General features: G+C 41.2%; 1 protein-coding gene across 1 annotated transcript; it reads right to left on the reverse strand.

Moving 5' to 3' along the window:
• Positions 1–7,978: 7,978 nt before the first annotated feature.
• On the reverse strand, positions 7,979–12,570 carry zic4 (zic family member 4). The gene is made up of 2 exons (XM_030756638.1): positions 11,400–12,570; positions 7,979–9,313 (listed from the first exon to the last, which is right to left on the reverse strand). The coding sequence occupies exons 1-2, from the start codon at positions 12,553–12,555 to the stop codon at positions 8,874–8,876; spliced, it is 1,596 nt and encodes a 531-aa protein (XP_030612498.1). The 5' UTR covers positions 12,556–12,570; the 3' UTR covers positions 7,979–8,873.
• Between the last annotated feature and the right edge of the window lie 2,935 nt (positions 12,571–15,505).

The raw sequence follows: 15,505 nt of genomic DNA on the forward strand, positions 1-15,505 counted from the left end.
GACTAAGGAACATTTTGTTTTAAAACTATACTTCTAAATACTGCCAATTGTAAATAGTCGCCTGGATGGAATCCACCCATGTAAAACTGTATGTAAACCAGTGTTTGTTTACAGCTAAGTCGTGGGAAGAAAAATGACAGGGACCTAGAGGAATCCACCTCTGAGAGCTCCACTGACCCGTATGTCCATCCAGCAGAGATGTAGGTAGACCTATGCGGTGACATGAATGGTAACAAGTTTATCCCTCCTGCAATATGAAGCACGTGCGCGTAGACTCTTCACAGGGGTCCCTAAATGCGTTTTAAACATGTTTACAGCGGGCACGAGCGAGAAATTAATCACCTATGGTCTAGTCATTTATCCACGGTGCATTTTAACAGTTTTCACCGGAGTCACTTTTTTTTTTTTGTATGTTTGTTTCCTTTTTTTTTCCACTAGAAAAAGTTTAAAAATACCTATGAGCCACTGAGGTCCCATCCGCTTTGTGCGCCTGCGAGCACCCATCCGCTCAATAGGACGTGTCACGGCTGCGCATGTCCGCGCACAAAAGACAATTGTGATTTAGACAAACATTGGGGAAAACATAAAGGCAAAGGTCAAGTCCTCTTTCAGTTCAAGTGTGCTCCGATTCACCTAAAACACAACGGGGACAAAGAAGTTGCAGCTACCTCCGTTTCTAAAGGGGCATGCGATTATCCGCCTTATGGAAGAGGAGGAAGATGTTGATTCTATACCTGATTCAGATGATAATAAGGAGAAGGAGATCCACAAATCAGAAACAAATAAGACAGCAGATTCTTCTCACAAAAAAAAGACATACACTAAACGTATATAATAATAATAATAATATTTGGGGCGAAATAAAAAAAATCTTAGACATTTAGTCGTGGCTGTTTTTCCTGCAAGTTCAATTATTTCTAGTACAGAGGGATTAGAGGAATAAGTAGTGTTAATTGCGCGGCAGGTATAACGAGCAGGTCTAATCCTTCTTCCCCCCTCTTTGTATTGAGTTTTTGTGGGCTTAATGAGTGGCAGGTAGGGCTGCTTCCTGCTTTCTCACATGCTCAAATAGGCCTCTCACTGCTTGCAGTCCTGGACCCTGGCTGTGTACAGGAAACAATTGATTTTGAGCATAAAGTTAATTATGGCTAGAAATTAGACAGCCTTAACGTCGGATAAGGACTCAGAGGTTGATTTCCTGACAGCTCTTAACACACTCTTACATATCATTCACGCATGTGCGTTTCTTTACTATAGACGGTGCCACAATGTGAGGGAAAACGCCACTTACCTCATCTGCTCCTGAACTGTTTATGCTTATTTTGTCCTTTTATACTCCTTAGAATAAAAGTAAGGAGGGAAAAAAGTGTAGATATTTGTTGACTTTTGAGAAGTAAATGGGCAAAAATCCTTGTGGGCTTGGTTCTGTTCTGGTCTGAGTAGTTTCCTAGGCTACACAAATCAGTATATGGAGATAGCTAAGGCTCAAAGAATGTCGCAGTGGTGGGTTTATTATTGAAACCAAGAAAAAAAAAATCTTATTGAAACTTTTTTTTTTTTTTTTTTTTGGTGAATTCGCTCATGGACAATGAGGATAAGCCTCGCATGGCGTCGTTTGAGCTTAAGTACGATTAGTAATGTAATAAAAGAACTCCTTTATGTTTCTACGGGCAGAATCAAGTTCGTTTAAATCACCAAGTTGCACAAAAAAATTCGTTTATGGAACATAAATTATTATTATTATTATTATTATTATTATTATTATTATTGTTATTATTATTGCTGACATGAACGATGCAATAAAGTTTTTGCGGACGGATAAAGCTCCGCTGTGAAGAGGACTTTAGTCCGGTTTAATGCGTCAAACTGAAATTGCCTGCCGCTGAAAGGGTTTTTTCTTTAATTCTATTACCGGACGTGGGCTTGCTTTGTTTCACTATACTGTCGTATCAAAATGATTGACAAAGTAATAAACGCGTCATGCTGCTGCATCTGATTATGCCGCGGCATTTGCATTGGACATTGAGGGGAATATGACAACCTTGACACACTGGGGATTTGCTCTGTCAAATAAACACGTCTCCAAGGATCTATATTGTTGTGCTGACAATACCTCCCCATTCAGTGCGTTTCAAAGTATTTCAAGCTCGTGTATCGCGTAGATCAGCGTAGGTTTTACTGTGTGCTGATGTGGGGCGTTAGCAAAGGTTGGGTCATAGAAAGAGGGGGAAAAATAATAATATGAACGAATGAATAAATGAAGGCTTGGCCAGAGCGGAAATGAACTCTACACGGGCGACACTCTTCCTTAATTAATATCTCCCCCGCCTTTCCACCTCCTCTTCCTGTGTTTCTCTTTCTTCGTTTCACAGGTTCAGTCCTCCAAGTGCCTCTTGACGTCGTACTGGTCACGCAAGCTGCGCGCACTGCAAAAAAAGTGCCTATTTTAACAAACCATGCATGGCAAAGCGCCTTGGTTTCCTAAAATGATAAGAATAAGAATATCTTAGAGGGGTGATTCTTACTATTAGCAGAATTTGCACAAAAATAAAACGCATATTTATATCTACTATTAAGAAAAGCCAAAACACAATATTAACATGTTTTTGTAAACTTTGAGGCAATGTGACGCTCGCAGAAAAATTTAACACTTAAAATGCACTTTTTTAAAAAAAATAACTGGCGTGAATTTAATACTTTGAAAGAGCCACACTGGCGTTCTGGATGGAGGTCATTTGTATCCCACGGCGTGCCCACCTACAGCAGGTGATCCTGGTGTCGTAACGTGTCAGCGGTGGCCTGACATAAGTATAATAATAGTTAATAGAGCGTGATAGCGAGAATGGCATTAAACGTAACAAAGATGTGTCAAAAGCCAAAAACTATGTCTTCATTAGCTTGATCTCCAAGGACCGTCGAACATTTCATTAGTGTGTAATTTATGAATGTTTGACAAATATTAAAGAGTATGTAAATATGAGAGGCATAATGTCTTTCCTGCGGGAGATGGCGAAATGACCCAAAGTCTTCGATACTGCTAGAGTGATCACATGCATTATGTTTCTTCTCAAACTGTGCATTTGCTTGTCTGTTTGGAACATATTTCCCATCTGACGTGTGAAATAGTGCAGATAAACCAATGATTCATAATGCTGGCAGCATTTGCATCTCCTAATACTCTGTGTTATTTTGATATATGATGATATACTATCTTTTTTATCGAGTGCATAAACGCACTTTTGCCATTATGGCTTTGGCTAAATCAGTAGGAGGGTTTTTTTGTCCTAAAACGGCCCATTTCCTTGTTTGTGAACCACTTCCAGCGCAGTGGCAGGAAAAATCGTTATTTTATTGTTATTTCTGCAGCACTGGCTATCTTAACTTCTCGAGCTGGGAGTCGCTTTGTTCAGAGCAGGATCTTCCCAAAAGTTGATGAATAAGGCCTCTGGGTCCTTAAAATTTAGGAGGATTTTGTGTGTGTGTGTGTGTGTGTGTGTGTGTGTGTGTGTGTGTGTGTGTGTGTGTGTGTGTGTGTGTGTGTGTGTGTGTGTGTGTGTGTGTGTGTGTGTGCGTGCGTGCGCGCGTTCACTTTCTATTTAATTTACACTAAACCTAACACATTTGTTTGCCATGACTAGTGACACTAAAATCTGACAAAATCAAACAGTGGGCTCACACGCACATAGATATGATAAATTGCTGCATGTATGTCAGATCGATTTATTCGCCAAAGGGTAAGTCTTCAAATTCATAATCACTTATGCAGCATGATGCATGGCCCTCTTTCATGAAAGTGAAGCTCGCAAATGTACAGCACAATTTCGATACGTGACTGCTGAACGCGTAATATTTGCATTCATCTTAGGTTTACAAATACTTGTCTTTACTTTAAAAAAAATTACTTCTGAAAACGGCCTATGTAAGCCTTTTAGAGATCATTATAAAGAGAATGTTTAATACGTGTCTGCAAGTGTAAAAAAAAAAAAAAGAACCCCAAGGTTTAATTTAATTCCCAATATGTTTTTCTTCCTCTTGCACGCAAAGTATCTGCACGAACTCCAACAATATCATCATATCCCAAATGATTGCTCACGTTACAGCAACAAGTTTGCACGCGTATATGAAACTCCATTAACAATAGAAGTCATCATAGCTCTCGCATGCTAATAGTCTCTGGTTCAAATTGCAAGATCAAATGAGAGAAGATCTTACATCAAAAGGAGACCAAACAAGCGGGTCGCTGATTCATTCGTGCAGCTGCATTGAGTCCAAGGCCAACAGGCGTATCATACATTGAAAGGGAGCTGCTATTCAGAGTGCAGGTGTGAAGTATGTGGCACATTCTGCCATATAATGTGGAGGTTGTTAGAAATCCGTGTTCGGCCCTATAGGCTACTGGGGGGGCTGATTCGCATTGGAAGAAGTAAGCTCATCTATGGAAGTAAAATAACTTAGTTTCCTGAAATCTGTGGATGACGGTAATCCCAAAACCTGGGGAGAGAGTGGAGAGGGGCCGGGAGGGGGGTCTTATTGGCACAGATCTTTTTTTTTTTTTTTCTTCAGGTTCTGTGGATTGTGACTTATGTTCAGTTTGCCTGCTATATACAAAAGCTACCGCAGGGGTGTAGCCTTAAACCTGCCTCGGCTCTGCTTGTACACCTCTTTATATGCGGAATACAGTTAATTTAGCTTTAAAGGCTGTCATAAATCTTTATGACGGAAGCTCGTGGTAGCCTATATATCACGGCCACGTGATCTTGTAAATCCCCTCGGAAAACTAACCTTGGATGGTATCGGAATAAAATATTCAATATTCATGACAGGCTTTATGGTTGTAGTTAACTTGTGGGTGTGCATAGTTTGCCTTTTGACCTCCCTTCTCCACACTTGATCAAAGTCCAAGAAATAAAGCGTAATGGTCCTTTACGAGGAAAAGCAGTGGAATATTCTTATAATAATATTATACAACAATAAAAGAGCAATGTTGTGGCCATTTTGACACATCAAAATATATATCTATAAAAATATACTTTTTATATATAAGAAATGATTAAATCAAACCATCTTTTCCTCAAATCAGTGTGTCCGGACTGGCAGCCTTATTGTAACAACTCTGTCCAGCTTTTCCGGTCTGTTTCTGGTTGGTCTATAGCACCTGTCTTTCTGTCTTTTTTTTTTTTTTTTTCATGCCAATTTCAGCCTCTTCATTCTTGATAATTATGACCTGGTTGGTGTTAGAGGTGATGATGGTGGAGTTGAAGCGTGAGGTGGGCGTGGAGGAAAGGGGGAGTGATGAGGGTGGTGTAGATGGGGGAAAGGGGGGTGGGGTGGGGGGGTAGTGAGCCTTTTACTCCAAGACTGCTAATCCCCCTATTAAAGGAGCTTTGTTCAATAATGCCGGACAGTTTCCGGAAGTAGGATTACCGCCTCCATTATTTTACAAAGAAATAATATTTCACACTCAAATGAGCCTTAGGATGCAGCCGTGATAGTGAGAGGGGCTTGTAAGAAATGAAATAGATTCATTTTCTTTTTTCTTTTCCTTTGTAGTGATTTGGAAGTTCAAAACCTCCCCCTTCTTTTCTCTTTAACCGTCTATTCTGTAATTAACGTGAATTTGTATTATCTGTTAAACTGCAGCGTCGCCAACAGTATCCTGTTTGGCTTCTTCAGCGGGCTTGCAATCATGTAGTGTTGCTGCTCAAGTGAAGACTCTCTCTCTCTCTCTCTCTCCCTCTTCTACATGTCCATCCCCCCATGCGCGCACACACAAATCACACACACACACACACACACACACACACACACACACACACACACACACACACACACACACACACACACACACACCTGTTCTTGATTCTTGACCCTAGAGATGATATCAGATCAGAGGTTGTCACTCAGCTGAAGGTGGGAAGCCCCCGATGAGTGAACCCAACGGGATCGGTTGTTAAAGAACTCTTAGAGTTCCAACTGCCTCTTTTATTCAGTGTCTGCACGCCTGGAATTTACCTTTTACAGTAAAAGCAAACAGTTTTCATATTTTATCTCTGCTATGGTAACTGTATGCGCGCCGGTTAAAACATTTTGCGCAAAGTCTTTGGATCCAAGCTGCTTCGCAGCCAAACCCGCACAAATTCTGACAAAGGACAGGATCCTTGTATTTGGTCAACATCATAAATTGTTTCGCATAAAGATTACTAAACTGCTGTGCAGCAGACTTGTACAGTCCTGCGGCACTTGGCTACGATCTTATTTTAATATACGACTTCGAAATTAATCCAGTTGCATATTTTTTCTTTCTAACGTGCCTGCAGTGAAGATCAGTTTCAGAAAAAAAAAAAGACTTAGAAATGCATAGTTGGCCACATGTAACCGAGACACGGACCCCATGTTTATAGTTCGTCTTTCCTTGCTCATTTTCTAATCAAACAACTTTCTGAATGTTGCTCGTCACTCTCTTTTTGCGTTGAATGGAACACGTTTTTTACGCGACTCAGTTAGTTTCTTGTCCATTTTGACGGCTGGAACTAAAAGCTTTAGTAGCCCCAATAGAGAGGAGCCCAACAAATCGGTGACAAAAGACATTCCGTTTCATCAACGTCGTTCAGACGACCTAAAAGAATCCCTCTGATATTAACTTCCACTTCAAAGACTCTCTCTTTCAATTGAGATCCAACTATCTTGTTTTTTTTTTTTTCTTCCCTTCCTTTCTTTTCACCCCCCGCACTTATTAGACCTGGTGCCAAAAGAGGCATGATCATCTTATTCTATTAGTGTTTTTCTTTGCTTTTAGTTGAGCCTGTATCACAGAGCAAACTCTATAAACGCAGAGAGAGTTGTAGCTGCGTGCTTTCCACCCACTTTTGCCTTAGTCAGCGCCAGAGTAAAATTTACTTCTCAGCCTGAAGTTGTCCCACTACAGCCAAGATCTTCAGGCTTTTAGTTAGCTGCAAATTTCCACTTTTTAATTACGCCGTTGGAAAGATTTCTGCCTGGGAAAAAAAAAAAAAAGGGGGGGGGGGTCTACAAAGTCTCAAATAATTAATTTGCATGTCTACCATTGAAACAGTTATCATTAAAAGACAGACTCTCTCTTATAGTTTTATGCATTTCGTGTGTAGAGTCTAAAATATGATTATGGTTACATTTATCCATTGAGCAGTTAGGCCCTTCAGTGGAAGTCTATTATGGTGTGGGACAACTGTGTTTTAGCGGCTTCTCCTTTGATTGTCGTAAAGTAGGGCCGGAGCAAAAGAATATATTTCTCTTCTTTATACTGCCCCAGTCTGCAGTATAAAGGACATAGATTACCGTTTCCTACCCCATGGGAAGCAAATATTACATTATTTAGAGCAGGCTTTTGAGTCCACGGACTTGGCCCCATATCATTTGAGTTTGACTTGGCTATTGCTATAGAAATCTTAATTCACCATGAGGATTCACCGTCGTGAAAAAATGGCTCTTTGTACGAAATGTTCTTTGAAGTCTGGATCAGAATATTGTAGCCTTTCATCAAACTCTGCCCCACGTCTGCATCAAGCCACAGCTCAGCTGAGTAAGTGAGATTTAACACAAGTGGAGCACATTTTAGACCGCCCCTTTCACTGGGGAAAAAAAAAAAAACTTTCGAAGATAAAAATTATAACTGCAATTTTCAGAAGACCTTTCCTTTGATTTTTACTTTGGAATTTGAAAAGCATTTTCTTGTGTGAGCGCAGGAAATGTTAGTGGAGCTGACCATCAAGCTATGCAGCAACAGATTGTTTAAGGAAAAAAAAAAAACATACAGGCATGTTAAGTGACAAAAAATCCTGTATATATCCCACCAAAAGTGATCATTTTCAAGATACCTCATAAATTCCATAGACCCGAACAGCGCAGGGGTTTAACTTTTGTCATACAAGATTTATTCAAAATACTCACAAATTACAAGGCAATTCGGTACGCATTTTGTGCCGCTGGATTTCAGATGTTCAAAAAGAAAAAAAGACAACAATGATACAAAAAATAAAGTTAAATTAAAAAAAAAATCACAAAATGCCCACTTTGATAAAACATTTATAATTTCACGGTCGTATATCAAATACTGCAGGCATATGAAACAGCTTAATTACTGACCCTCTGCACAAATGGGGGTAAAGAAATGATGTAAACATAAAATGTTTGTACAAATAGCCGCAGTATTCAGTGAGAAACTGCTCCGAGACAGATCCTTACAAAACTAACATCAACACATCGAAACTTACAAAATTTACAAATGTACATTTTTTTTTCCTCCTTTCCCCCCCTTTTTTTCCTTTGTTCTAATTCAAACATGCACTTTGGTTCGATAATACAAAATCCTTCAATATCAGATTGAAAAATAAATAAAAACATATTGAAGTCAAAACTCGAATTTACAAAATCATTTTACACCAACATGCCTACCCTACAATAATGTACCACATTGTCTAACAGATTTACAAGACTCTCTCCAGAAGTGGACCAGTGGGCCGTCAGGGCGTGTAGGCACGGAGCCAACCATTTTGAACAACTGAGTTCTGAAAATATATTCTTTTATTATGCCAGGAAATTAGCACGTCTTCAAGGTTTGCACATTTTGCTTCCAATGTAGTAAAACGCGTCTTTTGATTCTGGGTGTCTTTTTGGTGGCACTCAGAACCCCCACCCCACACACACACACACACACACACACACACACACACACACACACACACACACACACACACACACACACACACACAGAAAAAAGAAGGGTACCAGTGGTGCTGAACAGGCACATAGGCACCAAAGCCAAACCGCTTCTAAATAGTTAAACTTGTGGAAATGTGTTCTGTCACTGCTGGCACCTGTGTACGAGCTTAGCCGCGTTAAAAAGCGTCCCTCGGTTCCGGGTTTCTGTAAGGTGGCTCGTCTGTGGGGTCCGGTGTGGAGTGCCCGCTGGGTGGTGTTTGGGCGCCGCTGGCACCTGAACTGTGGCACACATACCATTCACTTAAATTCGCCGGCTGGGAGGCTCCCACCGGCTCTGAAAGGACCGAGGAGCCGCCTGGTTCCCGGCCCAAGTCTGAGGAAGGGGAGACCAGGGAGGGGGTTGACGACTCGTAGCCTGAACTGGGCGGAGGGGACTTGCAGTGCACCTTCATATGTTTCCTCAGGGAGCTGGGGTGTGTGTAGGACTTATCACAGCCTCTCACTTTGCAGTTGTAGGGCTTATCGCTGGTGTGGACGTGCGAGTGCTTTTTCCGGTCACTGCTGTTGGCGAAGCGTCTGTCGCAGCCGTCAAATTCACATTTGAAGGGTTTTTCACCTGTTTTTGAGACAAGATCGAATGCAAATGAGCGAATAAAGAATTTCAAATGTAACGTGATACTCACCCCGAGGCTCTAAGCTGCCTTTTTTATTAACATATGTATTTTTCTGCACGTCTTCACTCTTACATGAAATGCACAAACAATCTGGTTAAACTGAGCTTCTGGATGCATGAGTTGAAAATAAACTATCAAGTAAAACTGCATAAATGAGGCCAAAACCTGTTTGCTATTTAAGATGCCCAAGTGTATTATTTACACGTTTATCTTTATAATGCCATTTTATTTTTATTTTGTAGATTTACACTCCCCTCCCACTTGCACTGTAAAAAGTTTGACTGCTTGGACAGACCTGCCACAAGTCCCACTCTGCTGTATCCAGGAGGGTTGAACCCCCTCTGTCATGAGTCTATACCTAGTATATGCATGCATCGAGGCATCAGTCAAAACAGACAAGCTATGAGCACAGACATAGCAGGCCTAAAATGCCAGCTCAAAATAATGATGAATCAAAGTATTGCCACCGCCAGGCTTCACCTACTGTGTGATAACGCAGCCTGTATGTAATTTGAATCCTGCAAACGGTTGTGGACTGGCTCTAATTTTGCGCTTTAATAACAAGTATTTCTACCTGATTATGACAAGGCAAAAAAAAAAAAAAAAAAAAAAAAAGACAATCTGAATAAATTACACGGAAATCATCCACTGCTGATTTTTCTCCCCCGATTAAAGCTTTTGAGAATATGTAATTGCCTCTGTCTAATTACACTTGCGGGCTGAATATCAATTTGACCTTCAGCTGTTGGGTTGAGAGAGCCAATCAAGGATATTAGTGTAGTACAAGAAACCGTCGAGGAGCAGACCCCAGGGGCAGCCCCAGTCATAACTACACTTTCGGATAGGTTTTAAACATGATACCAAAGACCAGGCCCCTTGGGAGTCAACACACAGAAATAATTTAACAGATTTGTACTTAGGTAATGTGAGCAAATTATATGAATAATACATGGGGTGCAGAAATGAAACAGAGAGGTATTGCCATGCAACCAGCGATGAAAACAAAAGTAAAATAAAAATAAAAAGGAATCTAGTCATTGTACTAATTTACAAGTCTGACTCGACATTGTGAGGCTTCCTTTCTCTCCTACTTCCACAGCACGTCACTGGGTGGCAAGCAGCCATACTGCACCAGTATTTGTTTTTGCAGTTTAATCAGAGATGCTTGAAACTGCATTGCATGCACACCAATCATTATGCAGGTAGCCAGTCAGCTGTGCAAACGTGCCTGTTAGTAAACTGCTTTAGCCATCTCCACTTGTCAACTTGTTGATTGAGCTAAAGGCTGCAAAGGCTTGATCATGCAGAATACACCATTTCTGTGTGAACAGGTTACAGGCACAATAGTTTGCTGGAAAATACAGCTTCATGTATCCTACATAATTTTTTTTAAATAACAGCCACAACTGAAAGAATGACAAAAATCAAACATAATAATAATAATAATAATAATAATAATAATAATAATAATAATAATAATAATAATAATAATAATAATAATAATAATAATAATAATGAGGAAGTGCGTTTCATCATATCAGTTACTAAAAGTGAAGATGCACCTTTCCAGCTTTGTTGCCAGTCATGTCTAACATGCACTGAACTATTTGGACAGGACCTGACGTGGGCCTCAGTCTTTGTTCTGTAGTGTAAACAAGAGGTTGAACCGTCAAACGCCTGAGTGAGCTGTACCATAATCCCTAAACCCAACCTTTGTGAATCTTGCGAGCACTGATGCAACTCATAACAAACAGGTGGCCAGTAGCTGTTGCGTCCTGCTGTAGGCTATCAGCAGCAGCACGGACTGATTAATTGCCATGGGTCATAAGAGTGCGTTCAAATGCGTAAAATAAAATTACATTTTTAAAAAAAGAAAATTAAGGGGAAAAAAAATCACCTAACTTGCAAGTATAAACTGTGCAATCTCCCCAGCTGAATTTCAACATGCGACTTGATAGTTCTATTTCACCATTTAAAGTGCATTTCCACAATCACAACATTTCTTTTTAAGAATAATAAGCTACTGACCTGTGTGCGTCCTTTTGTGAATCTTTAGATTTTCGGATCTTGCAAACACTTTCCCACAGCCAGGGAACGGGCATGGAAACGGTTTCTCCCCGGTGTGCACTCGAATGTGATTTACAAGTTTGTATTTTGCTTTAAATGGTTTGCCTTCCCTGGGACACTCTTCCCAAAAACATATATGGTTCGCTTGCTCTGGTCCTCCAACGTGCTCTACCGTCACATGCGTTACGAGTTCGTGCATGGTGCTATAAGTTTTGGAGCAAAGTTTCTTCGGCGAGTGCTCCGGCTCCAGCCACTTGCAGATCAGCTCTTGCTTTATCGGCTGCCTCATGTAGCGGAAAAAGGCACCGGCTCCGTGGTGGTGATGAGCGCTGAGATTCATGTTCAGATTCAGACCACCGTAGCCATGCAAAGGCGAGGCAGAGAACGGATCAGCCCTGGAGCTTGCCACTTGACTCAAGTGATCAGACCTAACGTACATTTCTCCAGGTAGTCCTAACCTTATTTGTCCATTCAGTGTTTGGCCACCCGGTGATCCGCTAGAAGGCTGCTCGTGGTGGAGTCCGGAGAAGAGGGTATGGTTCCCAGCGTCAGGGTGATGACCATAGTGTCCGGGATAGCTACCTGTTGTTGAGACAAACATTCCGTGGTGAGAGGCTGAACCAGCAGTCTGGTCAGTCAGTACTGGCATGGCTTGAGCTGTCAGATCTCTCCGGATGAGGAAATCCCTACCTGCAGATAAAGCCTGGGCCGTGTGAGACATAGAATAGGGGACCGATGTCGCCTGAACCGGGCCAAAAGCTCCCGTTTGACTGGAGACCACTTCACTGTGGCCTGCCATATGATGATTGTGGTGGTGGTGATGGTGGTGGGGATAATGATGGGCTGGGCTGATTTTGAGGGCCGCGGAGTGCCCCATGTGTTCTGGCCCGAATGGACTCGGCCCCAGGCGGGGTTCCGCAGTAATCTCCCCAGGGTGCGAGTGAGCCATTGAGTGTGGATGGCTGCTGAACCCCGGGAAGCCTGTCACGCTCTGAGGGGTATGGTGGTGATGATGGTGATGGTGGTGAGCCCCTGCCAAGTCAACTAATCTCAGCGCCGTGTTCCGTTTGGAAAACGTAGGGTCCATCACGGGGCTTCCCAATGCATCCACGCTCATTACTTCCTAATTTTAGAATAACTTGACAGCAGGCAAAATAATAATGATGATGACAAATATATTTTAATCGCAATGAAAAAATAAAGAAAAAAAACTTTATAAAGTTAAGTCTATCTGCAGACTACATGGAATCCCATTCGGTTGAGAGGCAGCAGCAGGACGCTTTGATACTGAATAGAGATTCATGGTAGGCGCTGCAGCCCGTGGAGCTAAACAATCACCCTGCGCTCTAATTGGTCAGAGCTCTGTGATTGACGTCACCAGTGACAGTTTCCAACGTGAAGAAAAATGTCTTAGTGACAGCAAGTAGCCATCGCGCATGCGCAGTTCCTCGGGCAACGCTTGAAAAAAGAATAGTTATTATGCAAAGGTTATTGTACAATAAAACTCCTAAAAAGTTGATCCAGATATACAGTCGCCTTTCTTTTGTTGCTGCACACAAAGGCTGTGAGGCTATGAAATAGCAATTTCCCCACTTTGATTATGCCGTTACAAAACAGAGTGCTTCGCAAGAGTATGCATATTGTCACTATAAAAAGTTGTAAGGATCATAAATAATGCAGTGATATCTTTATTCTGCACTGCAGCGTATCAAGGACAAATTTACGCACAGATTACGCATAACTTTACGCACGTAAAAGATCGGTGTCAGCGGAGGAAAACTTGTGCAAAGGACAACTCCACGTGGGAGTTTAAAATAGTCCGGAGTACATTCCATTAATATTCGCTTTGATAAATGCACATATTTACATATCCAGCCGTTTGCCCTTCAGCGCATACTACAGAGCTGACTCCATGCTTTGCCTGGTGGGATCCGTGAGTGTAGGATGTGTGAATAGGGCGAGCTGCGGCCATTGTCCCGAGGAAAAAAAATGTAATGGACGGGACCTGTTGTTATGATCCGGGGTAATTTTGCTTTAGACCCAGGACGGCAGCAGATGAGGGTCACAGGAGGTGGTGCCGTTGCAGACTTAAGTTCAAAATAAAACGTTTCTTTAGCCTACTGTAAGTATCGATACAATCTTTAATCAGCAAAGGATTAAAGTCTTCATGCTTTTGTTTAAATGCTTAAGAGAAAGACATTAATAGCTATAGATCATAGCAAAATGCCGCACCGTTCTATAAATTGTCTTCCACTGAGATGGTTATTTTTTTTAATGGATTTTGTCTTTTTTTAAACCGTAAGCGGACTTAAAAAAAATCAAATGGTTAGTTATTAGAATGCTGACTAGTGTGTTTATATAACTGCACGCGGACTATAATTTTCAGCATGGTTGACTTTTCGGTGTAACAATTCTGCATGGCCGACACTGTAATAATTGTCGGGCATTATCGTAACTATGGAAGTTCGATTTGATTTTTTTTACCTTGTAACGTTTCCATTACTTAGACCTTTACTTATTTTTTTTTACATTTTTGTGTGTGTGTGTGTGTGTGTGTGTGTGTGTGTGTGGAGGGGTGTGTATTATATAGTGCAATTCGAAATGTATGGAGTATTTTTGACTGAACTTTTTCATCTGTAGTTGCAGAAAAAATGGTGAAAGTCACAAAGTACTGATCGATTTGATGTCAGATATGAAGTGTTTTAAAAGGTGTTTGTTTTCCACGCAGTTCATAAGTAATTTGTGTAGTTATGCATAACCCAAAAATTATTGTCAGAGTCGCTGGTCAGTATTTTCGTTGATGAGAAAAACAAGTGCACATGATATGAAGTTGTGTTTCGCGGTGACTGATTCATCATTTTTACATGTAGTAATTGAAATAAAGCCATTAACTGAATATTAACTGGCATTTAATTTTGCAAACCTTCTTTATGAGAAAACAAGTTGTAAACCTTTATCATTCTAGGTTATTTCTATGGATTGACTTGTCAAAACCTTTGCTGACAGCGTCACATCCAGCACATTAGAAACTGAGTCAATATTTTGAGACGTGGCGGATCCAAAAGATGTTTATTAAATGGCCTTTACGCATGTGGCTCATGAGGCTCACAGCTGCAGCCTTCAGAGGCATCACAGCTCCAGCGTAATGCAAAACTTTGAAGTGCTATTTCTGGTCCAAGTTGTGCATGCACTCACTCACTCACTCTTGGAGACAAGTAAGCTGGGGAGCTGTACGAGATCCCAAACCAAAGCTGAATAATGCAGCGAGGTCTCATAAAACGTCGCATTTGCTGCTTTGGCTTTCACTTTAAATCCTAAACAGCTCCTGGTTGTAATTTCAATTCTGTACATGTAGCAGAATATGGCATTTGAGCATTAGAACAAAATATGTTCACTTCATTTTGAGGCACGCAAGAATTTTGAATGCGCTACAATGTTATGTATTATTACAACAACTCTAATTTATCTTTGCTTGTTTGAGGTTTGTGTAGATTACCCCTTAATTTAGACTCTCATTTTTCAGTGGTATGTCAGCCTTACCGTTTCCCACCTGTTGAAAGATCCCTCCAAATTTTGTATAGCAGAATATGGTGACACCTAAAAAGGCGGATCAAGTCGTAGTGCTACTTGTTAAGTTGAGAACAACAAAACTTCCTCTCTTTCCTTGGTCTCCTAAGACTGACTGTGAGAATGGCTTGCAGAAACCAGTCTAGTAGCCAAGAAGATATTTTAATGGTTTGCATGGCACGTCTGTGCGTGTGGCTTTGAACTCTAGCAGCCGGAGGTTCCTGCAGAGAGCGCCGCAAATCCCACTTGATAACTTCGACAACCCACAACGTTTTACACACAGGTTATGCATTGCTGGCCTGCAAAGAAAAAAAAAATGAGTGAGTTGCACAAGCTCAGCCAAACCCTGATGGATACATTAGGCATAGTTGTAGATCCAAGTTAAATACTGGCCTATATATTCAAGGTAACCTTTGTGAACGTGGGGTGCTGGTGAGCATGATGTGGAAATCTAAAGCACAGATTTTCCACTCGTGTGCGCGCCAGTGGACGCTGAAACA

The sequence above is a fragment of the Archocentrus centrarchus genome, chromosome 20, assembly GCF_007364275.1.
Source record: "Archocentrus centrarchus isolate MPI-CPG fArcCen1 chromosome 20, fArcCen1, whole genome shotgun sequence".
Taxonomy (NCBI): Eukaryota; Metazoa; Chordata; class Actinopteri; order Cichliformes; family Cichlidae; genus Archocentrus; species Archocentrus centrarchus.